This window comes from Anopheles maculipalpis, chromosome 3RL (genome assembly GCF_943734695.1).
Source record: "Anopheles maculipalpis chromosome 3RL, idAnoMacuDA_375_x, whole genome shotgun sequence".
Taxonomy (NCBI): Eukaryota; Metazoa; Arthropoda; class Insecta; order Diptera; family Culicidae; genus Anopheles; species Anopheles maculipalpis.
In genome coordinates this window covers 11,050,644-11,078,632 of record NC_064872.1, presented here as the reverse complement: position 1 = coordinate 11,078,632, position 27,989 = coordinate 11,050,644, and the positions used below count along the sequence as shown (strand labels likewise).

At 40.8% G+C, this 27,989-nt stretch overlaps 1 protein-coding gene and 1 non-coding gene across 2 annotated transcripts; one reads left to right on the top strand and one right to left on the bottom strand.

Moving 5' to 3' along the window:
• The first annotated feature begins 10,981 nt into the window (after positions 1–10,981).
• Trnak-uuu (transfer RNA lysine (anticodon UUU)) lies at positions 10,982–11,054 on the top strand. The gene has a single exon. It is a non-coding gene; the product is annotated as a tRNA-Lys (tRNA).
• Positions 11,055–14,295: 3,241 nt separating this feature from the next.
• LOC126563932 (leucine-rich repeats and immunoglobulin-like domains protein 2) lies at positions 14,296–26,020 on the bottom strand. The gene is made up of 6 exons (XM_050220791.1): positions 25,791–26,020; positions 17,887–17,961; positions 17,495–17,776; positions 16,768–17,419; positions 16,512–16,686; positions 14,296–16,403 (listed from the first exon to the last, which is right to left on the bottom strand). The coding sequence occupies exons 1-6, from the start codon at positions 25,997–25,999 to the stop codon at positions 14,296–14,298; spliced, it is 3,501 nt and encodes a 1,166-aa protein (XP_050076748.1). The 5' UTR covers positions 26,000–26,020.
• Positions 26,021–27,989: the final 1,969 nt, after the last annotated feature.

Below are 27,989 nucleotides of genomic sequence, written 5' to 3'. Positions count from 1 at the left end.
CCATAAAACTCGGTTCTGTCTATTTTTTTTGTACCTATAAGCTTTCGACGGCTAACCGATAAATACATTTGCTAGCCCAAAACCCTCTTGCCCGGTTGAGGAAAGCTCGTTATTTGCGATAAGCATCAGCATCATCTAATCAAATGTTAAAATCAGCAATATATTGAGCGAAAGGAGCAAAACGATTTATTACCACATATTTGTTTGAAATGATGAACGTGCGATGGTCAGTGCGCAATTGTGTGTAACTATTTCCTGCATAGCATTTAACGTTTACACTAGGTTAAACCCGTTCTGTAAGGATATTCCTTTTAACAGAAAATAAGATTGTTTGGAGGAAATTTTACCATTTTTTTTATTCAAACTTTTGTCTGTATTGTGGAAGGAAAATGTCTCGAAAGAGCCTAGTGTCTCTACCCCTGCCTCTAAGTAACCTGTTGACAGCCTTTTTACGGGAGCTGACCAAAACCTTTCTTTAAGCAATTGTCTAGAGGACTGTTAAGAGCGTTTTTGCTAGTAAGATACATTTTTCATCACACTTTTACCAAGTACCAGGCACCTCCATTTGAGCACTGCAAACAACTTGTATGTGTTTTGTTCCTTCCTATTTGTTTCTGAACATGTTTGTAGAGTGGAATAATATCATATATTTTTTTAAAGTGTAATGAAGAGATTATTTCTCTACACAATGTCTAATTTCATCTTGCTTTACACTTTTACCAAGTACCAGGCACCTCCATTAGAGGCCTGCGGTCGATTTGTATGTGTATTGCTCCCTCCAATTTTTTTTTACTAGAGTAAATTAATGTGGAGCAAGATCATCTAATTTTCTAAAAGACTAATGAAGATATTATTTTTCTATGCGATTTCTAAATTGAAAAATCGGTGAAGATAGTTTTTAGGTATTCAATTGGTCGATTTTTAAGAGATCCTCCTCTAAGTTTATTTTTCTGTAAGCCAAATAAAATTTTAAAGGACAATACGACGCAAGCTATCATACTAAAAATAAATAAAAATAAATAAAAACAAAATAATATTTTAAAATAACCAGGAATGTCAAGGATAAGACAAAGAATAAGGAGGAAATCGTTATGTTTTTATAACTAAGTGGCGTTGACAATACGGCACAAGCAGCGTTGACAATACGGCATTGTACGGTCATGATTATTTAATTATAAATAAATAAATGAAGAAAACTTTATTGGTTGGTGGTTGGTTGAGATTGCACCCGCTCACTGATCGTCACTATCTATGCTAATGTTGACACTTTATAGAATAAATTACTGCTTCTTCTTGGCTTAACGATCTGCTTGGCTTAACATCCTGACTACGAGTCTGGAATGCGAACCCCGGTTTTGCGCCGCTCTCGTCTCAACCGTTGGATCCCGCTAATCATATTACATAAATTGTATTAAACATTAAAATTGAAACTCAAACTAAACCTCACTTATTAAACTAAATTCCACACGAATGACTAAACCATAGTGCTACACATTTTATGGAGTGATTTTAATTTTTCCTCACAACACAATTAGCAACAAGCGAACCACACACCCGATGATACCACGCATGCAACAGTCACAGTACATTTCACGGCCACATTGTTCACTTAGTAAGAAAAAGCATTTTAAATTGTTGTAAGCGAATTAAAATTCATTTAGCACGGGGCAAGGAAATACGGCATCGACAATAGAACGTCCCATTTAATCCGTCAGCTAAACGTCGACCTTCCATAAAGTGAGGAAATAATTAATGAGAGAATATTTGCTCCCTGGTCGGGGAACTTTTTACCGAGACACTCCATAAAACCAGAAGGGCCAGAACAACCGAAGCTGCGGAAGGTGTGTGTGTTAGTTTGTACCGGGCACCGAATAGCTCCATTAAATCTCGACAAATGTATATTAACATTGCATTGTAATGGCACTAAACCCTTTCCGAGGACAGCCATTTGCTTGTTGTTGTTTTAGGAACAAAATGGTGCTTTTGAAGGAATGTTTATGGGTTACAAGTTTGCTGGGTAAGTGGGTGGGTAGGTAAGATTCTTTTCTTGGGTTGATAGTTAATTTTCTCACCGTGGGAAGTAACAAACATGACATTTACTTTCTACTATACGTTTCTAAGCTTTGTATTTATTTTCTCACCCCGAATACTTAAGACAAACCTAATATATGTAGGAAACAAAAGAAGCAGAGGCATTGTAAGATAACTATTTTGTAGGACGGCTAGTAAGTACCTCTAACCATACGTTCAATTCAAATTGCTCTAAAACTCATGGACCAATCAATTATTTTATAGCATTCCTTATGGCAAAGGCTTGCCGACTCCTCCATACACAGAATGTTTGAGACAATTTCTTTGTCGAGTTGTATCTTTCATGTTTAGCTTTCATTCATACCATTTGTCTTAAGAAGCCCAATTAAAATGACAGACAGAAATAAAGAATTCGTAAATAAATAGTTGTTTCTCCTGCTGCTACTATCAGCGCGCTGTCCTTCAGCTTCAGCATAGCGACACTCTACGTTCCGTGACATCTTTCCTCTTGTGATGATAGGCTTAGCAACAATTCAATTAAAAGTTTTCCTTTCTTGTTAATTTGCCAAAACAATCACAAACAACAGACAACCAAAACCGTCCCGCCAGTGCTGACGGCTAGAGGCCAACGAGGCAAACACGAGGTAGCAAGCAAACAGGACAGCGCAGCGCGCAGACAGGGGAGGGGGCGCCATTTATCTCGTGGTGGAAAAAATACGGCACCCGCAACATTTCTGCAGAGGGGTGGAATTTCAATCCATTTTTCCATGCATTCGAACACACTGCAGCAGTTTTAATTGTTAGCCTTGCGCGGACCGCTGTACCAAGCCGAGCAAAAGCGTCCGCTTGAGCGGTCGAATCTGATGAGCACGGTAGCAGCAGTACCATCCATTACATCATCACTCATTTTAATTCATTTTTCATTCATGCTTTTGCTGATGAGCCGGAAGCTCGCATCTGTGTACCAGGCAGTTTGAACAAGGCAGCCAAATGTGTTACCCTTGCATATTCAGCCCCGAACGCCAACAGTTATGGAAGAGGAATTGAATCACCCACAAGTGGAATGTGCAAGGATGGAAGAATGAGCCCTCAAAAAAAAAAAAAAAGAGAGCTGAACTTGCTGGGTCGCGAGCTAAATGTATGGTTAAACTGTGAAAAGCACAGCACATCAAAATGGCAGATTGGAGAGCAGAGATATTCTGGCGCATAAATTTTCACAACGATGCAAAGCGATAGGTAGCACTGGTACACATTTTTGGGAGGCTTTGTTTTCTTTCCCAGCATCCAAGATCCTGGTCCATATGGTCAGCTTGGGCGCTTGGCTTAACAGATGGCAAATTAGAAAGGGATTTCTATCGCAGGCATAGTTGAATTAGCGTCAATTACTGCGCTGTTTCCGTTTGTTTCCCGTACGAAGAGCCTTTCATGAATTCCACACCAACATAGTTTAGATTTAAATATGTTTTCGAAATGCCAAATCAGAGTTATGTTTTTGCATTCTTTTATGGCCTTTAGGAACCTGGAATTTGGCGTTTGCCCGTAATTGGGAAATGCTGCCAGATGTTTAATTTCATAGCTGCACAGTAGGAATTTAGGATTCAAATTTGAAAATGATGCTGACTTTAACGATGGATATGATGCTGAAAAGTATGATAAATAATTATTCTAAGAAAAAAGAAGTAGTTTTGAAGTACACGTCCAGAACATGCTTCAGGAGATCTAAAAAAATCTTGTTCTTAAATTAAGCAGGAGTTCCGCAATCCTCTCTGTACCAAAGCTGCTTCCTGTTACCCGGATACTGCTCCCTGGTTCACTCAGTACGCGAACACAGTGTCGACTGATCCTTTGCGCGGCTTGAGTCCAGCACGCTAAACTTTACTTCATCGTAGGACTCTCACACGGTGCCATCAATTGTAGAGCTCTTTTCCCGTGTGCATGGTCCTTCGGACTTTGGCAATGCTCTCAGTCTGGAAAGCTCCGAACCGAATCTTCGGACCTGCTCTTCAACCCGGTTAGTGAGGCGTTTGATCCGGGAAGGTCGCTGACAGCAGTAATAATGCGAGGTTCATTAAAAAATCTATCTGTTTTCGTTAAACTCTTCTTCTTGGCCTGCTCTGGGTTGAGCACGTCGCGTAGACATGGCCAGGTAGTAAATAAGTTTCCAGGAAACTCGGTCTAGGGCTGCATCCGATCTCCGACAGGTTAGACTCCACTTGATGCAACCAACGAGCTCGCTCTGCTGCTCTACGCCTCGTACCAAATGGGTCGCTGACGAGCATCTTCTTGGTGGGTCATGAATCTGGCAAACAGCTCAGCTAGCTCGTGGTTCATTCTCCTACGCCACACGGCCTGGTCGCACACACTGCCTAGGATAATCCTTTGCACTCGCCGTTCGAAAATGGTGCATTGGCGTCCTCCGTCAGCAAAGCACTGCTGGACGTATCAGTGTGTATCAGATATATCGTGGATTTCAAGTTAAAATTGCAGAGCAAGTTGAAATGGCAATTTCAAGATTCTAGCTTGTGAATAAAAGATTGACTCTGAAGGATCACTTCAAATGCCTTGTCACACTTCATGTAATTGTAGTTTGTAGTAATGAAAGTATAGTTTCTGTTTATATACCAAAAATGTTGTTAATTATAAGTAAGACACTCAAAATGATATTGTTTTTGTTGTTAACCAATATCGTTTATAGTATTGCTTTACATTTCTATTCAACAATGCAACTATTAAACCATAAATTCCATTTCCACCATTTCGCTACCGAACTACGCTCATCTTCAAATAATCTATTTACACTTAACATATGCTGTACTCTAAATTATTCCAAATCACATGTTGCTTCACAAGCACATGTTTCACATAACATGCACACACACTTACTTAGTCCCAACGGTCATATTATACGCTAAATGTAATAACTTGTAAAGCGTACCGCCGAGAATACCGCCAAAAGCTTGTTTCCGTGTACGCGGACGATCGGTGTGTGTGAATTTTGCGAAACAATACGAAAGGTACGATCGGCAAAAGCTCGTAAAATATAATCCATCGGGAGCCACGGGATGCGCCCTACTTTGAACGTACATCCGAATTTTATTCAGGAGTTCATACCGTTTGAAGCGCTAGATTAAGAACGGTCCCAGTGCACTCATTAGAGTTGCTCCGTGCAAACCCCGGGAGTCATGTGTTTCCCATTCTAATCGACAGCTAGCGAGCGAGGTGAAGAATGTTTGAGGTTTTTCTTCCTCAATTTTTCAATTCCTCAAATTACTTAGTTTGGGGGGTAAAACCTCAGTTTAAGGAAAGGCTTTACATGTTTATTAAGCTGAACCAAACGACTTATATTAAATTAGTGCAAAGTGAATTCACGTACGGAAATCCATTAGCACGGTTTTCTATCACGCAGTAACGATCGGAAGCGGTAAAATGTAAATTATAAAAGTTGCTGAGAAACAAAAACACTACCTTAAATCGTGCTCGTGCCCTCCCGAAAAGCTTTTTAATCCTTTCTTTGGGTATACTTCAGAAAAGCTGCAACCAATATGTATGCTCGTCTACTCGCTCCCACCCCGGCATCCCCGTCCCAAATCTATCATTAATTTTGATAAAACTTTTCTTCCTATCCTCGAATCCTTTATCCCTATGTCATGGTCGATTTTCCCAGCGCATCCCATGTGCGTCCCTCCCAGTGGGGAGGGGGGGGGAGGAGCAGTGGGGCTCGGGCAAATGATTAAGTTTTTACACTTCCTGATGGACGGATGCAGCCAGCTGGATGCAGTTTTTTTCGCGTTACACGATCTTTACCACTTCTTTTGCTCGAAGAACTGAAGCCTGATAGTTTCAGTCCAGCTTTCCCCTTGCGCGTTTCCCATTACCTTGCCTACAATCTCCGGACAGCTTAACAGTCGAGAGAAACATGAACAGGAACACACAGACCAAACGCCACCACCCAGTTACCAGCTGGTGAAGCTTACGCTTGAAATGAAGAGATTTTTATTGGGAGCGGAAAACGTGCGAATTTCACCAGCCGTTATCGGACTTCCGCATGGCTTTGGTATCACGATAATGGGCTCACAATTTTTTGCACCTTGTTTTTTTTTTCTTTGTCCCGTCAGAACTTACACCAGTACATTTTTGATACATATACATCCCTATCGGCAGGCGAGTTTTGTTCTGCGGGCTTGCGGGTAATGTTGCATCAACTGTGGTGCCTCGAAATTCGCCTTTGTACAGTTCCATTCTAGCGTACATTTCCTTCGGTGTGGTATTTGTTATGATTTTTTTCTTCTTCACGATAAGATTACAAGCTGTAAAAACCTTCACTCGGTAGAACGTTTGCTACTGCTCTAACTTCGGTTCGGGCGCTCCAGTATCGCAACTTCATCAAACTAGCAGCAGGCACTTCTCAAGACCGATGGTGGTCCCCCACTTTGGTGCTCGTGTGGAAGGAAAAACTTTACACTAAATCTTTTTATTGCACTCAAGATAATCCTCGGATCCGATGCGCTTGTCCGCCGGGACACGTAATATGCTAATCGTTTTCATTTCCTTGTGCCATTAGGTTTCCTAGCGCTCGTGCTAGTTTGCCGGAGCAACTTTCATACCGCGGGCTGATGCTGTCCGCAATCCGCATACTTTGAGTAATTCAATAGTATCCTTTAATGTATGGGCAACCGGTTTTACGACAATGTGCAAGTTCGCAAGCGATACTTGGGGGTGCTGTTGTTTCGGGACTATAGTTGGGCTATAAAATTTCAATAAACAACGGAAAATTTCCCTTTAGCAGATAAGTGAAGATGTTCTTTTCACGTTCTCGGCAGTGCTTTTAGCAAGGACATAAAGCGCAACAAGCAAGTAAGAGTGGTTTAATGTGTAATTGTATTAAACTTTAACGAAATACTTCAGCTGCTATCAGTTAGATCATTTTGCAGAATTTTAAGGACCAAGTCCTTGATGTTTTTTTCAATAAGAAACATCTTTCAAAAGTACTATTTTTAATAAAACATTAACGATCCATTATCAAATAATAGACACACTACTAGCAGAAAAACCAAATCCCACACAACACGTGAGAGATCATCCAACAACACTTTATGGAGGTCATCAGCGGCCCATCCAGCCGCTCATCATTCAGCTATTGAACGCGAAAGAGTGCTAAGTGCTAAACCCCGAACAAACAGACAAACAAAACAAAAAAGCGGCGGTAGTAGCTTATTTTATTTAATATGCAAATATATCCTCACCGAAAGCGGTGCATGCAGCGCGTGTAAAGCGGCATCCATTTTTATGCCCCTGTTCTGACGAGTTTCGTCACTGGCGTCGCCGTCGTAGCGTGCCGTATGATGTATGGATGTGGAAATGAAGAGAGCTCCCATGGGCATCTGTGCTCGTTTTAAGTTATGCACACTTTTATGCACACACTGGCCTGGTGCACATAATCCTTCGCGTTTTCATTCGACCATCAAATCCATCGCTTGCTAAGCGCTGCCACGTAATCTGCATCTGCATTGTTTCCGTTAGATGCGCGTGTGTGTGTGTGTGTGTGTGTCTTTGGTCCACCAAAACCGGGTAGCTTTTCCCTTTCCAGCTTAGCCGGCTTGTGCCACCGATCGGATCTATTTCGGTGTCCTATTAATGATGCAATTGGGTTGAAATTTTAAATTGCCAAACTTTTGATTGCATTTTTATCACTGCAAATGGCAGGTGTTTTGTTATGATGTAAATTGACCATTGCATGGTAGAATGAAGTTGGGTGATAAAATTGCAATTTAATGTGCTGCCTTTCATCGTGCATCGCTCAAAATGCACTAAGAATATATTTATTTTGCTAAAATAGTCTCCAAGATTTGATAGTTGCTTAAAACAAAGTATCATCATCAACGATTTAGCTTAATTTGTACTTTCCAACTAGGCTAGACTAGACTCACCAGCAAGCTGCATAATTAATGGTGAATTTGTCAGCATAGAACAAACCCAAAATATTGATTGTCTTTTGATCTATTTTTCATCCCACACAAATGAGATGATGATTGCATTAATTATTGATCAAGTGTGAACAGTGTTTAAACACGCATCAGTCGAAAAGAAATACTATGCTCCTCAGGGACAGCAAATATTTCTCCTTTAATAATTAAATATTCAAATGCAATTACCGCCATCTCATTGTTTCGGAATCTGACGCATGTGAGCGACTAGTGCGAAATTCAAGAAAATGAGTCTTTTTTGCGTTTAAATGGACATACGTCCTTGTCTAGGTGAAACTATAAAAAAATACTTATTTTAGTGCAATGCCATTGCATCATTTTCACTGATAGCCTTAGTGCTGTTGAAGCGCCGAGATCCCTGAAGGCTGTTAAGAGTCATCATCAAAATCATTGAACTGCTCGCTCATTGTGAAATTCCCGGCAATGAGAAGGCTGACTCACAGGTCAAAACGGGCGTTTAACACAACTAGTTTGGCTGCGTTGAAGTTGGGTTCGGGATTGACTTCCAAAAATAAGGAGGAAATGCCTTACTATTAATGTTTATTTTTTCAGCCTCACATGGTATTGACAATACGACAACGTGCCGTCATATTCAAAAACAAATAAATAAAATAAATTAGAATAATGAGGACATCCGTGGCTGATAAAAGTCCTTGGAGACCCCAGGCATAGTGGAAGTTGTAGGTCCATAGATAACGTATCGAATGCAAGAGTCAAGAGTCTATGATGTCAATAAGTTTCTCTTTTTTAAATCTCGGATCCCTCTTAATGCTCGAAATCCACAAGGAGGGGCTACTTATAGGAAGATTCTCCTTTCTCAATACATACAGATCTATTTCCTGAGGATGATCACTGTATTAAATAGAAAAGGTTATTTTTTAGCTCTTTATGGAGTATCGATCTGTTGTTATTCTGTCTTAGAAACAGACAGATCAGATAATGTCTTTCGACGGAAGTTTTCCCAAATACTCCTAATGCAAATTATTACGGTCAGTCGAAAACCTCTTCGTGCGACTTTGAAGTCATCTGGATTCATCTTAAGTTTCATAACAAATAAAAGTTGATCATCAGCTCCTCCTGTATTCGAAGGATAATACAGCTCTGATGGATGTCCATAATCTGTCTCCAAATAGACAACTTTGGTGTTGCTCCAGAAGAGAGCAGTTGTTGTAAAAACTGTTACAACAGATCGCCAAAATGTCCCTAGCTCTTCTCAACTTCTTCGCTAGTGAATATAACTTGTAGTTCGAATATATCTTCAATTGCAATTACTGAATTAATTGGGCTTCTCTGCTTCCAATATTTCTTTAGTACATCAGAAATTCTACCAGCCAAACGTCAAGTGAATGATTTGCAGGACACAGCTTCATCTAAAAGAATAATGATCAAAAAACTTTAACTCATGTATGTTTAAAGTATTGAAATACTTTTTCCCAATAAGGGTCGCATTCCACAATATGCACAATCGATGTTTACAGCCGCCAATAAACAGTTTTGGTTTCATGTAATTTTAATAACTACCCACTCTTGGGTCATGTTTCAAGATTCCATCAAGCTGTTTCAACACGTATAAACAAAATTGCTCATGGCAACGATCTACGTGCCAGCATAAAAAAAAATTTCGCCACGCCTCATTGAAATCGATATCCTTGCTCTCATTACAATAAAACAAAATGCTTCTCATTACATGCCCAGTTGGTTGTGCAACAGCACCACAGCAAGATCACTCAGTATTAGACAATGAGATAAAATAGCTCCCAGCCAAAATGAAAAAAGGAGAAGAGAAGACATTGTTGATGCTTTGCCGAATATCTCAAAGATTTAGCACTACAACGAGCGAAAAGAAAGCAAAACGCGAAGGAGCTGAAACGGTATCACAAACCCCAAAATAAGTGCATATTTCTTGTACGCTACAAAAAAAATCTGAATTCTTGAAAATTCACAACCATAGCAAAAGGACACGAGACACCACAAAGAATAGGGGGAAAATAAGAAACACAGTCAGACACAACAACGAACAGGGAACATAAAATCGCCAGTAAAACTTTAATGCAAATTGAATTTTATGCTCAGCCCCTACAGCTACACCAGCTCGACGAATGGTGATACTTTCCTGCTTTTTCAGTTTTATTTTTGCTTTTGCTAAGTTTTACTGTGGCGGTTGAATTTGTTTCGCCGGCGATCCGATGCGGCGTAATATGCTTGGCTGGTGTGTTTCGTTTTAAAATTATTCGCCTAGCCCGACCCACGATAAAGATTTGTTACCGTTGTTCACCCACGATTGCACGAAACACGAAGAGAAACGACCTTGCCCACCCAACGGTGTGCTTCCGTCTAGGCTGAAAGCATTTTTTGTTGTTTTCGAATGGTGTCATCCCGTTCGTTTTGATCAACTTTTTGTGTTGCACAGTTAGCTACAAATAACCGCTGACGGAGTTTAGGATTTCCTTTTGCTCCGCGTAATACAGGGGGCGTTCCATTGCTGTAATCGGCCAACAAAGACGATTATCGGACTAGGAAACTGTTATCAAAGACACAGGCAAAATGCTTCTTGCGATCGCCCCTATCAGACTGTATAGAAGATCGATAAAGGAGCAATCATTTGAGATGCTTCAACTGCCTTGTTGTGTGTTTTGCTCGAACAAAATTATGTCTTGTATCGTGCAGGAATATTAATAGTTGCTTAAATTGATGCAAGTGTATGATAATTATTCACCATAGAGGGAAAAATTACGACTCACCTTGATGAATAGTATTCCTTTTAAATGACATACTTTTTTTTGTTTATTTATAGAGACTTTGCGTCTGTGAGGCTACATTCGCCTCTCCAAATGACATATACGTACACATTTATGCACACATCTAACAAGACTAATATTTCCACAAACTATTAATCCGCTTGCCCACACAAAAAACTATGCGGTATAGCAGTAACGAATTACTTCACAGCCTTGATCCATTCAACAGCCCGGGTAGCTCAGTCGGTAGAGCGTTGGACTTTTAATCCAACGGTCTAGGGTTCAAGTCCCTATTCGGGCGGATGAAAACATTTTTATAAACAATTACGGCCCTTAATGTTAAGTAGCAAATCACTATGCTTAATAGATATGAAATAAGGCGTAGTTGTTGTCTTCTGACCTTGACCACCATGGATGAAGGGGAATTATGGTTCTGTGGTTCCAGTTAGAACGGAAGAATTATTATGTATTCTCCACAATGTTTTCTCTGTCGCATTTGATGCCAATTTTCAGATCCTTAAAATATACTTTCCTTCCTATATTTTACATTTTATATTGCTCCTTTTTAATTTATCATACTTTTGGCTTATAGTTTAATTATATTAATATTTTGAATTAATTTTTTTAACACATCATCAATTCGAGATAATCTAATGGTTATTGCGATTCCCGTAGACCATCAGGTGAAATAAAACATTGATAAGCACAAGTAGGCGATAATAAAACCATTCTGAATGTGATATAAGATAAGCACATCACGAAACACAGAACCATACAACATCCTTCATTATTTTCACAATCATATTTTTATTTTCACTCATTCATTGTCTTTCCTTTTATTTTAATAAATATTATTATCCCAAGTACATCACTATTACATCATTTTTACAAACAACATGCCCTCAGCACGTCCATTCTTTTCTATTGTAGACATTCTCTGTTGCGTTATCGTACGACGGGTGTTATTATTATGCATTGGTTTTGTGTTACTTTTGACGGATCATTATTGTGGTATACAGCTCATCGGCTTGCTTTATTAATTTAGTGGACAATTTTACATGCTTTTGTTTAACTGGACGTTAAGAAGGAACTATACCTTCGAAGGTTATTAGATTAGCAGCATTAGATGATTGATGAGTAGCTTTATCCGAGTTTGATCCGTTTTATTTATGAGTTAGGCGCCGTATGACAGTTGTAATAAATAAATGTAAATGTTCGAAACCATTTAACAGGCATGGGGTTTTTTTTTTTTTGACACACATTTGTTGAACCAAATTGATAGCCGGAATTAGAAAATACTATGGTTTTATTTTAGTAAATCACTCACTGCAAACATTGATGTGATGATATTTTTTTAAAAGGTATTTCGCTAAATGAAGGTACGTTCTTCGATTTGATCGTTCTTCTTGTTGATCTTCAAGTGATTCAAAAAGGTCCAGAACAAAAATTCAAATTGTGATTTGAAGAAAATTAGCTGATGGCCATAAAAAAGGTTGTTAGAAGGAAGGTTTTAGCTACCGTTAACCAAATCTTTCAATCGCTCTCGCAACCAAAATTTTCAATATGCGAACAGAAAAAAAAATCCTTCCAAATTGGTGCCTTCAAAACCTTAACGTATCTTTGGTTTCTAATCTAATCAAATATTATCTTTATTGCAAGCCTCTCGGTCCATTTTGCGAGTATAAGAGTTCTGTAATCGAACGATAAGAAATTTCAAATGTTAATGAAGTCATTCAAATGTTTTCTATTTGTATCAAACAAAGAATATTAAAATGGACATCTGTTTCAGTGACGAAGCAGAAAAAAAATTACTTATAAGTAACCTTTCCGACCAGCGAACTATCATTGTTACTGTTTTTCTGTGTATTATAAGCATGTTATTAATTACTGTTTAATTTTTAGTGAGCCTGGGGAAACTTTCGACAACTCTGTTTTCTGGTAAAGTAAGTGAATTAATGACCAATAAATGCGACAGTTCAAAGTTAAGAGAGAGGGAGAGAGATGGTGTGTATTGTTGAAACAATAAACTAGAAGCTAAAACACTAAAATTGTATTAAAAACTATACTAATTAACCATTTTAAAACAACGCAGCGTTTTACAATGGCGGTTAACAAAAACTAACATCACAGTTCAAAATTAATTAACAAATCAATCTTACAGATATAACATTATTAAAACGCTCGATAGTAAGGGCAATTCTTATTGCAACGGAAGATATACACACGTACAAATCAAGGATGTAAGAAAATAGCAAAACAAATAGAATAATTTGTCAAAGCTCCCAGCTATTAGGCACCAAACTTTAACCTGTTATCGAAACACTGTACCGCTTATCCTATCGTAAGCTTGGGAAGGGCGTGGACAATCATATTAATAAATTTATCACACATTTTAAAACACGCTCAAAATACCACAATATCGTATTTACGTTTCGTTAATTCGGTCATTGTTCTCCGTTGCGTAAGACACATGCATTCCAATTTTCAAAGCATTCAAAATTCTAAACAAAGAATAGCCATTTTTTCAAATAGTGCCCCATTTCCGTTAACAGTGCAGTGCAGTAAGGTATTGATTTTTAATCATTAAAAAGTACAATTCCGAAAAAATTTAGCCATATTTTTGTCTATACTTACAATCTATCAAACAGCGTTTTGTTGTCTTTTGTGGCACTTTTACAATCCTGTTAGTTGTGGTTTGGTTTTATCAACGAAATTTCAGGCACTGCTGGGACCAAACTTCAGTTGTCCCTTGGTTGAAGTAAATCAAAGTTGCATAAAATAGCTACTGTATTGTGAATAATCAAATATTTCTTTTTCCTTAAGGCATTGCTTGGCAAACTATTATGCAAATTAGATTCATTCTGCGTTATGTTTGTGTGTTTCAAATTTCGTTTGTTTTTTGTAAGAATTTTGTCATGAGTTGTTCGGGTTTATGTCTAAGAGGGAAAGTTACTATCTCACCGAAGGAACCAAATCTTCTTCAAGACAGAAGAAGATGCTTACAAATTTAACATCCTGCCATTAATTTGTTACACAATTCACACACGCACACACACTCACACACGCTTACATAATTTTTTGACTAAAAGCACACGAATGCTCCATTGAATTAAAATATTCTTAAATAATTAATCTAGGTCGAAAGGAACGATCGATTATTTCTGTAGCCATTCCCTTACAGTAGCTCAATTTTGGCGTTTGATGAATACGACAAAAATCTTGCATTTGCTAGAACTGGTCTCGCATGGTAGGTTGGAATGAACGAAGACAGTCACCCACAAGGATGCAATAAATTGTTGGGCCTGTTTGAACCATGTGTGCCTACATTCCTCTCCTTTAAAAAAATTTACGTTAAGAAGTATAAATTTTTGAGCAGTAATGTTGTAAGTAGGAGCAAACGGAACACTATTTTCTAAGGTGAGAGTTCAAATAGTAATTGTAGAATAAATATTAATATTTCTTACTAATTAGCAGACCAGCTGCCGCTGCCACAGTGCACAGTTCTTCATAGAAAAACTGCTCTCAGTAAAGTACCTCATCACTTATCGTCTCGTGTCTGGCACTATCCTCGTTGATAACTGTCTTGGTTGCTCACTGGGGCATGTACCGTTCACCGTACTACCATTACTACTTCCCGTCCCGACACCACTGCTGCTACCATCTCTGTCCTGACATTGGTCCATCGATTTGGTTCTATATTTGGCCGGTTTTTCCATTAATCGTGGATTTTCCAGCAGTAGTTGATACAGCTGATTCACCTGTATCTGGTTTTGCGGCGGTGCTGGTTGCTGTATTTTTTTCGACGGTACGACAGGATCAGCGGAAGCTTCGAGTGAAGTTGTCCGTAACGTCGGTTCCGTTACTGAAGGTGGTTGCATGAACATTGGGAAAGTTTGTGAATTTGGCATACGAGTTGCTATGTGCGCGGCATGTGCCGGAATGCGATCGTCTCTGAGCATTGGAGGATCGGCAGCTGACGGTGGTGCAGCAGTCCCAACAATCAGTACGGCATTAGTTGCATTTACTGGTGGTATCGGAGGTGGAGGCTCTAGTCTAGGATCATCATCAGGGTCGTGCGAAGTTTGATGTGGCGATGATAGAATAATACCATCCGACCGCCTCGACAGCTGGTAAGGTTTATGATGGTGAAGTTCGTCATCACTGGTATGCTTCCGATTAAGCGAATTTAGCAAACACTTCAAATCTTCCTGACTACCACGATGTGCGGCAGTTGTCGAACCTGTGGCAGATGCACAATCACCACCAGTTCCTGAGTCTTTCGATGAGAGATCATCGTCCAAATCATCCGAATCAAGCTCAGTTGAAGGAACGTTCGTTTTTGAAACAGCCGTATAGAATCCTGCATGGTCACGACCAATGGTACCGCCATCGGCACTCTCGCCGTCATCGTCTACGTTGCTCGTTACCTCGCCATTCCTTACCATCGGAATCAAATATTCAAAGTAACCAGCAGGTGTGGTAGACGTGCCGACACCGCTTCGTACAATTAAATTTGGTTGATTTATTTCCATACCAGTTGCAAGATCCAGTTCCGTGTCTCCTGGACATCCACTAACCGAGCCCCGTATTCGTTTCTTCATACGATACATGCAAATCATCCAGACGAACGATGTCAGCATCACACAGACAAACAGCGCAAGCAAGATCGTCAACCAAGAGTCCAGCAGTTTGGCTTGCAATATCTCTTCGTCCTGAGCACCGGCCGCTCCATACGCTGTACCGATATCGCCTAAAACCGAACCATGCATATCTTCTGGACCATCAATAACGATAAGCCGTGTCGAACCACTTTCACTGCCAAAATCATTCTCAAACCGACATTCGTACAATCCAGCGTCGTTCATCTCCGTATCGACGATCACCAGCAGTTGGCCCTCGCCGGTAATGAAATGACGCTCCGTCAACCCGATTGGCTCTCCATCCTTTAGCCAAAATATTTCTGGTTTCGGCGAAACACTTACCTTACACTCAAGCACACTAGCTTTGCCGATTGGAATTTCTAGACTCGTTACCGATCGGCTAGCCTTTTGGCTTTCTAGCACCACCACGGAAGCGTTCGCACGAATAATTCCAGCCGGGTTTTCGGCGGTACAGCTGTACATGCCCGCATCCACCAGTTGAACGTTTAAAATTAGAAAAGCACCTTCATTCGGTATAACGTGCATGCGCCGTTCTTTCGCGGCAGGAAAATCATTTCCACCATCTTTTTCCCAAGATATTTGAGGCTTCGGTTCACCCATGGCCGCACAATCTAACCGTGCCACCTTTCCCGGCTCAACGCTTATGTCGGACGGTGTTTTGCGAAACCTTGGATACGTTCCAACGGTTACCTTTATTTTGGGCGAGTACACCACACCAAAATTGTTGGTTATTATGCATTGGTATTTGCCGGCGCCCGATTGCTGTATGTTTGGTATAATCAATTCTGTCGTGCCAATGGTGCCATTTTCATTGTTTATCTGTTGAATCGTGTACTGTTCGGCAGACAATTCCACATTATCCTGTTTCCACTTGAAAGTCATTGGGTCAGCTGCGATGGATGTGGCTGTGCAGACGAGCGATACGTTAGTACCCCGGATACCGATTTGCGATTTCGGTTCATCGATGAGATGAGGTTTGGGGGAATCATCTAGAAAACATAGGAAAGTACAAAAATATAAACATTAAACTAATTTTAAGTAAACAAGGAATGAAGCAATGAGTGTTATCGTGATAAATTCGCAGGACCACTACTTACAGCAAGAAAAATTAGCTAAATGCAGATCACGTATCAACCGACTTCGCAGCCAGTATGGGTAGATGCATTCGGCGTCTACTTTAAACATATCTCTCCGATCTCCGCTCGTAATCCACTGGTAAAACCAAACCAGATTACAATCGCATATTAAATTGGTCGAATTCATAACAAAATTCTGTAATTAGAAATAAAAATCAATAATAAGTCATTTTAACAAAACAAAAAAAAGTCCATCATGCATCCTTCCGATTCTTACCTTCAACTGAGGCGTAGTCTTGAACGTATTGTTCTGTATCGAGGATATATTATTTTGGCTCAGCTCCAGCAACGTAAGCGACTTGAGACCCAAAAATGCATTTCGATTGATTGACTTAATTTCGTTCGCATTCAAGTACAATCGTTCCAACCGGGCTAGCCCCATAAAAGGTCCTCGCATATCCTCGATCGTGGATGAGATGCGGTTTTCATTTAGATATAGCGTTTCTAACGCACTCGTCTCATTGAATGTACCTTCACCGATCAACGAAATTCGGTTGCCTTGCAGATTGAGCATTTGCAAAGACGATAATTCCTCAAATGTGTAGCGATCGAGCGATTCCAGCTGATTGTACGAAAGGTCTAAGCTGATTAGTTTCGGTGTAAATTCCCAACCGGATCGTTCAATTTCAACTATTCGATTGTGTGCCAAGGCCAGATTGGTGAGGCTTGTCAGATTGAAGAATCCTTCTTTTCGCACAGTAGCAATGCTGTTGTTGTTTAGCTCGAGGATCGCTATCGCTTTAAGCCCATGAAAGACGCCATTTTGTAACGCAGGAATGCGATTATTGTTCAACTTTAGACTTTTCAATTGATTCTGATTCTGGAAGGCTAGTACTTGCACCTCCTCCAAGCCATTGCTGCTAATTTCTCTGTAATGAAATTATAGACGAAAATGATTAAACCATTGCATAATGTCTAAAAAATATGTTCATCATTATACTTACAGCCTTTTCAGCGATTTCAATCGATCGAATGGACCTTTCGTAAGGGTTCCCAGCTTGTTGAAGTTTAAGTTCAAATACTGTAAATTATTTTTCACTGGAAATGAGCTGTACTGCAGCTCCTGTATGGAGTTCCGCGATAGGTCCAGAAATTTCAACGCTGGCAGCCCTGCTAACGCTTCCATATCGATAGTTTCGATTTCATTGTTGTTCGCAAACAGCTTTGTAAGATTTCTAACGCCCCTCAAAACCGGCAAACGACGCAACCGATTGTTGTTCAAGTTTCTGTAATGAGATTGACGTTGACGGAAAACAACAAGTTATGAAATATTCAACAAAGTATATACAATTTCAATATTTTTTCTCTCTCTCTCTCTCTCAATTACTAAACTTACAACTCTTGTAGCTTGCGAAGGTCAGTTAATTGCGCCGAAATTGTATCGTGGGTCAAATGATTAGAGGCCAGATCACTGTAAAGAAAGGAGAAAAAAGCACAAATTGGAAAAAAAACAATTATAAAACGCTGATAGATAACACATCACACTGACAGGGTGATTATAAATCAATCATATTTGCTTTAATCTTCATACATTCAGACGGTTGCCCCAAATGAGTCGCAAATGTCGCGATCATTGTGCATTGCAGTATATGTTTATAACCTTTTTATTTGATGTAATTTATCTAATTTTGCCTACTAACAGTATAAAAAATTGATGCTATTAAAACATCATGTAAACAACACATGTTTTGATTCATCAAAGATGATAAAAAGATTTATAGGAAAAAAAGGAAAGTGTTTAGTCGATATAATCGTGCACCACCAGTGTAACGTAATAATTCCTCGATAAGATAAGTGCAGGAAAAAAGGTGTGTTCCGAACCGGAACGTTACGCTTGGCACGCAAAAAATAGCCAAATATCATTCGTGGCTAGCGTGATAAGCCAAATATCAAGCATGATAAGAAGAGTACGGATAGAAAAGTATGTTTGAAAACAAAATATTGCTGTTTTCAATATGTAAAGTGGCATAAGAAATCCACCACAACCAGAAATTAAGTCACAAAAAGTACAACACGCTTGATGAATGAATTATAAGAAAATATCTTTATTCAAAATATGGGTGACTGAACCAGAGTAATTACTAAATTCTTTTGAGATCAAATCTAGAAAAACGCGTGTCTCCCATTCACACACTGGAGACTGACGATGCGCTTGGGGGTAATTCAAGCCAAAGATAGTCTCTTTTTTTTTTTGGGTAAGGCTAGCCAAGACTGATAACGATTGTAGACAACAAAAAACAAGACAAAAAATCTACCACTATATAGTCACATGTCAGATGCTTCTTAACATATGCTCATCAGTGATCAATGTTTATAAAGATTTATTTGATTTATGGTCGTGGGAACCGGCAGACGTAGACTATCTGTGACCGGTAAAAAAAACGGTATAAACAAATCGAAATGGGTTGAATTTGATAAATGAAGTGAGACATTAATCATTTACTACAGCAGTAAATTGTCCAATGGATGGATCATTTCGTAGATAAAGAAATTTAGTACAGACAAGGTCCTCTCATGCATGATGTTCTTTCCTTGTCTGCAATGGCTTTTGGTAAATGAATCTCGCTGTACTACAAGGTTCTTTTGGTAGAGAAGAATTTTTAGACGACAAAAAGAGACTATGGAGAAACTAGAGTTGTTTAGACAACGAGATCACTTGATAGGCAAAGCCCTTTGGCAATTGAGATCTGTAAAATGATCATGACACTTCGGTGATCCCCCACAGTTAATCCTGGGACTATGCTCACCTTACTTCAATGTGTTTTTGACATGAAATTGTTGCAATTTCAACTCTTCGTTGAAAGAAAAAACTTCATTTTTTATGCTAATAACTTACGGGGAAATCATTATGAGGAGATTGAATGCATTGTCTGTCGTACGAACGTCATAAAAATCCACGCCACGGTCTCAAGCACCGCCCCAAGCTGAACATCAATTGATCGTAATTATATGATCGCTCAATAATGCCCAATGACGTACGAATGTCACCACGGCGCATATTCTACCATAGTGAATTTTACAAAAAAGCTTCGATAGGCTTTTATCGTACCCGACCAAAAATAACATCATCAGATGAGCCACAAGTAAGGGTTTCCAATGCGATACTCAATACACCAACAAGCAGCACACATGCGTACTTGTTGGCACCAAGCAGACTGATCCGTTGTTTTCCTAGTGTAGGTTGAGGAAGGTATGCATTGAGAGCTGCAATAATGCGCACACAGTCCACAACAAACTTGCATATGCATTACAGCTCAACGCAGGGTAAACTGCATCATCTACTAAACCCACCGTCCCGCTCCAACCCCTCTCGAAGGGGTAGTACAATTTCATGAATGGTCGCAAGGTGGCCACCTTCATCGTCGTCCTCCCTCCCTAACCTACCTACCCGCAGCAGGTCTCTGCGATCCGAGAAACCTGTCAGGCTGCGGAACTAACACGTGTGTAGGCGATGACTGAGTGGTATGTATTTACACAGAACCGAGCCACAAATGCACCGAGCAGCGAATGCACATGCGCGGGGAAGGCAAACCATTATTTATTTGCAAGGGGATTTCCTCATCGCCCCTATACTCACACTAAACTCGTTTCGCACTGATGATTTCACCGATGGAGACAATCGGTCTAATCAATCCACAGGTGGTATTTTAGATTTATTGGATAAGACGCAGTACGCTGTACAGGCTGGGATGATTTTTAGCTGCTTATTTTTAGCAAATGGCCGATTAAAATCATTTGGTTTATACTGTTTAAAAATAATATCACTAATCATGATGAGCAGAAGTTCAAACCCTTTTAAAAAATACGAACAAAATGACAACTTCACATATGTGATAATGCGTTCGCTTACTAATAGTGTTTCCAAAAACCAATTTGAAACGAATGTCCACCTTCCTTTCCTTCATAAAACCATAATCGATACACACCCACATTCCATCCACTATGCTCCGGGTGGCTATTTTGCGTTTGTGCAAAAAAGGAGTGCAACTTAAACCAGCTGGCCACGATCAGCGTATGGATGCTGGGTGTGGTATGATCAAATTTGAAACACGCCACAAACAACAACAGTATAAGAAAGAAAAAAGGTTTCCCTTGAAACGGTTTTCGATTAGTCACAGGCGGGCCCGGGCAGCCGCGTTTCAGTTGTGCATTGATAATCTGAGTTGGGGCTGACTAAATGGTCAATTTGCAAAATCGATAGACTCGTTGCAAGAATGTAACAGACGATCAGGTTTTCTACACGATATCGTAACACAGCTTAAAGGAATTTTGTGATAAATTTACAAGTACGTTGTGTGATGGCTTTACAGCAGTAGAGAGATTTAATTTGTTCTAGCAAAAATTCTAGAAATCCCATTGAATTTGGTAAAACTATACTTATCTTGTTCGCCATAACAATGCGACCTTATATCTAGTCCAGATCTTCTCCTCTTCTTTTTTTCTTCTTGACGTCCTACTTACTAGATCACGCCAGACATCCACCAATCCAATCGATCGTGACTTCCTGACACCAAGTCCTCACACTGCGAAGGAATGGACCCCGCATGGGAATTCAATCCCGATTCTGCCGTGTGAAAACCAACGCCGCTATCGCCTCTACCACCGGACCACCCTAGGCAAGGTATGATGGATTATGGGGACAAGATGGATTATCTAAATCACTCACTGCAAAATTTTACGCGTTTTTGGCCTTTCCATCAAACACGATAACAGCGAGTCTGATAACAAACAATTTCATTCTTTTTTGTTGAGGAGGTTTGCATAAGTTTTGAAACGCTACGCCATCGTGAGAATGACTTTAAGTTTTAAACCATTAAAAACCGTCTTTTTTAAAAGAAAGTTTTTGAAAAAAAGCAAGACGCATATAGTAAAAATATTTAGATGAAAATAAAATTTAAACACTCCTTCGATGCCAAAAATAGGAGTCGCAGTATTCGTTTTTTTTGGGTTAGAAAATTCAACTCGACTTCATTTTGAATTTACACCAAGCCAAGCGACCAACCGCTTTCGTAAATCGTAAATGATTGATGTGTAAACATCGATGATACTTTTCGATTATGTGTGGCCATTGAATTGCTGCTATTCAGTCTGATTGTTGTAATTCTCCAAAACAAATAGTAGATAGGACAGTCAGCCAGATAGTTCACTTGACGCGTTTATTGGTCTCGTCGGAACTATCGAGGCGAGCGCATTGCGTACACTCTTATCGCTCTCTTTCCAAAGAATGACACCACACACACACACACACACACACAATGAATAGCTCTCCTTTATCGATCATCACCGCATAAATAGACAGCTATAAAACAGTGAAACGTTTTGAAGCAGTTTTCCAAATAGAATGGTCAAACAAACTGATCGATCGTTCGAAGACCTTCTTCCTCTGCACGGTAAACGGTTGGAGATATTTAAAAAAAACTCTACTTCTTCGAAAGCCGCCTGTTCAAATACGCCTGTTCAAAACTACGCGATAAGGGTTGGACCCCCGCAACTGGTCAACCCTTTTTTGGAACCCTTTCCTTGCGCTTTACCTCGTCACTGGAACAGTTATCTTATGGCACCAACAACTAATGCTGGCACACTGGGTCTATCCGAACTAGAAAAAGTTAATGTATATAAACCCCTAGCTAACGTTTCAATACAACAACTGTATGTTTCCAAAATTTACTGATAAGAAATCCTACCGACAGAGGTGTACGTTATGGATGTGTTTCGATCAGGAAGTGCGCATTACATTTTTAAGCACCATTAGGGAGACGCAATGTCCCTAAGAAAGTCAATGCCAACCCGTTTTGCCATGTTCGAGATGTAAAAAAAAAGCTTTCGGAAATAGGCAAACCTCCCCCACCCGCTCAGCACATGATATCATCTTTAGAAGGAAAATCATGTCAGCGCATCGGAAAGCAAGAAAGAAAAACATTGGCCGCCAATGTTCCAAACATGGGTAAAACGCGCGTTCTAGTTAAACATGGCGGTCTTTTAAATCCATACGAGCGCGCGCGCGCTTGTTGTTTGTCGGCTCTCGAGTTGGCGGTGAAACAACATCGCTTAACAGTACACAATAATTGCGCACTTTGCCAGCGATGCATTACAGTGAAAAACTAAAGTGTCAACATGCAAGTAGAGAGCGACAAAAAAAAAGCCTTCGATAGGAGCAAATCGAAGCCATACGTGTTTCTCCAGCACAGCGGTACTGGTTCTGGTTTATACTGCGACCGTCATTTTAGCCGTGGGTGATTCCTCGTTGGAAAAATCCCAACGACGACGAGTGGGTGGAAGAGAACCACGATAAGGTTCTTCACGAACTAGAACAAATGCATATGACGTGTTCGAAGCAGATCTGCAATTCTTCGGTTAAAACGCACAAGGTTTAGGGCCATTTTAGTTAGCTAATAGATTAGGTTTCAGCTATAACTTCAATATTAGTTCAATCAGTCAAAAATAAGCTGATTCGTGCTATTTGTTTATACAGCTTGGTCCAGTTTCTGATGGATTATGTGTACCAAAAGGCACAGACAAACGATCAAACAATCTATTCTAATGGCTGAAGCTTGTCCGATCATTCCAAATGTTGCAGTGCACGGCAGGCAGCACCACTTCCGGTGCTGCTTTAGAGTATCCCCTAAACGAAAACCTGCAGTGCACAGTGGCATCTGTGTTATGATCACGCGCGTCATACGTAAATGCAAAGAGTAAACCAAAAAAAAAACCCCCAACTGAAGAACAGTACCACCAACCGAAGCCTTCAATCAGCAGCTTCTTTGCCAGGGCTGAGGATTGGTATCGTTGATTGATCAGTTTGAAAAGTTGATGATGATGAGCAAGCAACAAAGCGTTTAGAAATGGTTCACACCTAAATCTTCAAATTTAAACTGAGCTAAGGAAGTGCAACACTTATTTTTATCGTCTTAACGACCTGCTAAACTCTTACTGATAGATATCACGTACTCGCATAATCAACACCCTCACTAAGGGGAAACGCTCTGGATAGGCCTTGAACCTTGTTCTTGTCCTGTGGAGAACGGTGACTGAGTCACATTTACCACCGGACCGCTCCCAAAGTGTATGGAGAGGAAGTCCAATTGCATTTACAAGTCGTGGAGGGAAAGGACCGGTTGCTAACATGTTACACCGTAAGTCACGTAAACCGGACGTGGAAAAATGTTCACCATGATAGACGCTGTGACGCTTGCGATAAGACAAACGAAGAAAAAATCGGGACGAGTGTCTTTGTTCTCTAGGAAATTGTTCGATAACCTAATGTTCTAACGATTCACCCTACTATCCATGTATTTAACTGAAGCGAAGAAGTTAGAAATAGCAGAGCGAAATTTGGAACAAAAAACAAAACACATCTCATTCTGGACAAATTTCTTTCCAAAACTTTATGTTTTATGACGAAGAAAACCGATGACTTATAACCTAATGGCTTTTCTGTGATAATGCTATGATGCAGAGTTCAAAGTATGCATCTAAACGGTGAAGAATATCTTGGATAAGACGGAAATTCTCATACAAAACTAGCCGTCCATATGACATTCCGATTGTGCGGGTTCCTTAAATCAAATCGACTTCTAACTGACTTTCGTTCAGTAGTTTTTTATTAGTAGAAGATTTTGGTTAAACTTCCATCAGAGAACCTTCTTCTTCTTCTGTTTGACTTAACGATCTTCTAAGGTGACGCCGGCCGTCGAATGGCTTGCTAGACTTGCTGATATCATGTAGTCAGTTCTCACTACGGGAGAACGGTCCGGATAAGATTTGAGTCCTGCCGTGTGAAGACCGCCTCAGTTCTGCCGATCGGGCGCTCTTTTTTTACATGATAAACATTTACACTATTATGTATTATGTGTGCTGAATTATGTACTTCATTTTGGCTTAACGACTAAACGGCTAGACGACTTGTTGATACAACGTAATGTGATAGTCAGCCTCGCTACGGGAAAACGGTCCCGATCAGGGATTTGAACCCTGGTCCTGTCTACCAGATAGAGCCCTCTTTGGGTACTATGAGCTTCCAAGAACCCAAAAACGAGCCAGTTACCAAATAGAACCACTACAAAGCTTCAAGGGACGAAATCATTACGAAATCATCATCATTTTCATAAATTTCTTTCCGTTCTTTCCTATTCTAATTACACAATTTGCATTCACATCTGTTTGCTGCAACCGAACGAATCGGAATCGATCAAACTTTGGCCTGTGTCGGCCTTTTATTTGCATTTGCTACATTAAAATAAACGCAAGCTAAACGGATGGAAGCAACGTAGAATATTTGCCCTTTTTAGTTTTAAAATCAAACATTCCACCAAGGCAGGATGTGTAAAAGGAAGCAATTTTGTTAATTCAAACTTCCTCATTAAAGCGTGCACTGCCAGAGGTCGAAAACCTTCTAATTAATGAGTAAATGATCTTCCTCGGTCGATTAAGCATTTCCGAAACAGGACTTTCGTCGTCAGACCGACCTTTAGGAGCACAAAATTACTCAGCATATGATGGATTGGATTGGTTTGCCGGAAAGACTACGCCATGTTCACCAGCATTTCCATGTCATATTCCTACATCAACTCTATGCGAAGCATCTCATCTTTACTATCCTGTCGGGCGAGTGTGATTGCGAACGATTTTGCACGCTTCTCTGCCCGGAAACGTCACCGCACCAGCCCATCCATTAATTTGTCCATGCTTATTGGCAAATACCCTGATGCGGTAGGCGGAATGTTAGAGTGCATTGAAGGCAAATGACATCGAGAAAGTCCTATGCACACCACGCAGAAAATGTGCGGGTTTTTGGCACACAGAGTCACACTCTCCATCATGGAGATGCTTTCGGGGACACTACAGTGTCCCGATCTGCCACGGTGTGCCTGTGTGACACTGCTTCCTAGTGTTTAGTGCTGGGGCCTTTTAAGGGCCGGGCGTCGGGTCGTCGGGCTTGGGTTGCAGAATATGTTATATTAATAAATCAAACCTTCCTTTCCAACCGAAAGGAACGATCCCTCCGGACGATCACCTTAGCCGGGAGACATACGCCAACGACGCGCACAACGATCGACAGGAGGGGGGGAGGTAAGCATTCGTCGACTAATGGATGTTTAAAAACGGAGAATCCGAGTATGACACGACGTTGGCGGAAAAATTCAATCCACCTAGGCGTTTATTTCTCGCCCCCTACCCTCTTGTGCCCTTTTTCCGATGCCCGGCAAACCTGTTAGAGGAAAGAAGCGGTAATATACTTACAGATTATCTACCCAGCGCGGCATCGGGAACAGCGTTTTCAGGTTCCTCTTCGAGCAATCGATGGCATTTCCCAGGCAGGGGCAATGTCTCGGACCAAAGTTGCAAAAGTTGGTGTCATCCTCGCCATCGGCGACAAACGCTTCGCCGTACGATGCGCACTGCGACAGCCAAATGCCAACGGCAAGGATGGTGGCAATTAATCGGAGCATTTTTATTTTTACTTTAGTCCGCCCTTCTCCTATCTTCCCTTTCGCTTGCGCTGCTGCTTCCCACTGTTACGTTTAGTAGCAGATCGCGTGATCCTACTACGATCACCTTGTGTGCCGTGCCTGTGTACAACGATCCGTTTTCACGACAGCTGTGTAAAGGTAGGATTTTCCGATCTACTCGCTGGGTTTTACAATCCTTCTTTTACCATAAACTTAGTTTATCGTAATAAAATACGCACTAACTTTGGTGCGTGTAGGCCCAGTCGGAAAGGGACCAACATTTGACAGATCCCACCATCACAGGCTGCACCATACGTTGGACAGACGACAGTCGCGCACAGTAGTACTTTCTACACCCATCACCATCAGTATTACTTAATCGAGGATGGTCACTTTAGCGCACAACTTTTTGTACACAGAGTTTTCATTTGCTTTTCACCAAATTGTCGGATCAATTTCTTTCACTTCATAAACCACCTCGCATCCACCAGTATCATCATTCTGAGGCCTTATTTCATAAGCAGACTTTTGTGATGCTGCTGGGACTGTTGCCATGGTAAAATGGTATCTGAGAACGGTGTTCGTCTTGCTAGTACTCTTGATGCAGGATAGTCCGGAAAGATTTTTTTGTGGTAAAATGTCTTCCTACAGCTGGCGATCTACATAAACGATGCATTCAAGGGATGTATGTAATTGGAAACTATCCCTGTTACTTCCCACCAAGCAGATAGTCCAGTCTCCGATTCCCGGAAAACTCCCGGACCGTGAAAACCACCCGTTGTTGGTACCGTGCGCCCCTTGGTATTACGCCACTCTACTCTCTGCTCTCTGCTCTCTTCTCTCTCGTTCAAAGCAAGGGAAAATGTTGTTGTTTTGTTGCTTCACAATCCATATGCATCCGCCGTTTTACGGTCAACCGTTGACGTCGTTCTACGGGAACCCAACAGTCTCGTTATGCTATATCCCGGGGAGGGGGCTGTGCACTCTTGCCCGCGAACGTCTGTTCCGGCGGCGGCTAGCTGCTCTACCCGAGGATGATGCTGAAGGACCGTGTGTGGTTGAATGCTTCCGAGCGCAACACCACGCATCCACGAGATCAAAACATACACACCACTCCCACACTACCATACACACCCACGCTAAGCGCGCCTGTGCACCAACTACACACACACATACACACGAAACGGGGCAACATTACGCGTCGCTGTCACAACGGGGGGAGAGACACAGTGCGCGACCCACGGAGTTTGATTAATTTTTGGGAGTTTTTGTTATTGTTGGCTGGCAACGTACCCCCTCCCACTACACATACACACGCCGATGACGCTTGTTCACAGCAATTGCATCTCTGCATCACACAGCATGCTGTGCGTTCTATTTCTGCCCGTTTTTTCCTCTATGTTACGCGAGCAACACCGTTTACTTTTCTCTTCAGCTACCCCGATTATGGCACAACACACCAGGAATGGGCATATCGGTTTTTGCTGCTTTGCTATTTACACCGCACACAGCGACATAAACTCCTCGAAACGAGACAGACCGTGTATATTTGCGCTATTTCTAATGCTTTGCATTTACGTAAGCTAACAGTTGGTCACATGTAGGCACAATTTTCGTCACTATCACCGGGCAGGGCCACTTATCCAATCGGAAAGGTTAAGAATTAGTGGTGAAAAATCAATTCAAAAAGTCACACTTTTCGCGCTGCACAAACGAGAACAACCCCTCTCAGACAACACACTATAGCATATCACACACCGCGCGCGAGAGAGAGTGCAAGAAAAAAAAAACAACCCAATATAACACACACCACACACTGTTTTCGATATCAATCTTCTCTTCCCTTGCTCTTTCTAGCTCAGCATAAGCGAGAAACGCGCCACTTCGACGAACGCCGGGCTTGCTATGCTCAACTGTCAAAACAAAACTGTTTCTCTTCACTCTCGCGCTCTCGCGAGCAACATAAAGGCACACAACGCGTACGTCCTTC

Bases quoted from the DNA above. Each gene is read 5' to 3' on its own strand.
- LOC126563932 (XM_050220791.1), bottom strand. From the start codon at position 25,999: ATGCTCCGATTAATTGCCACCATCCTTGCCGTTGGCATTTGGCTGTCG. The intron at 16,687-16,767 runs GTAAGAATCGGA...TTCTAATTACAG, and splicing joins AGACTACGCCTCAGTTGAAG to AATTTTGTTATGAATTCGAC. The intron at 16,404-16,511 runs GTAAGTAGTGGT...TATGTTTTCTAG, and splicing joins TTTAGCTAATTTTTCTTGCT to ATGATTCCCCCAAACCTCAT.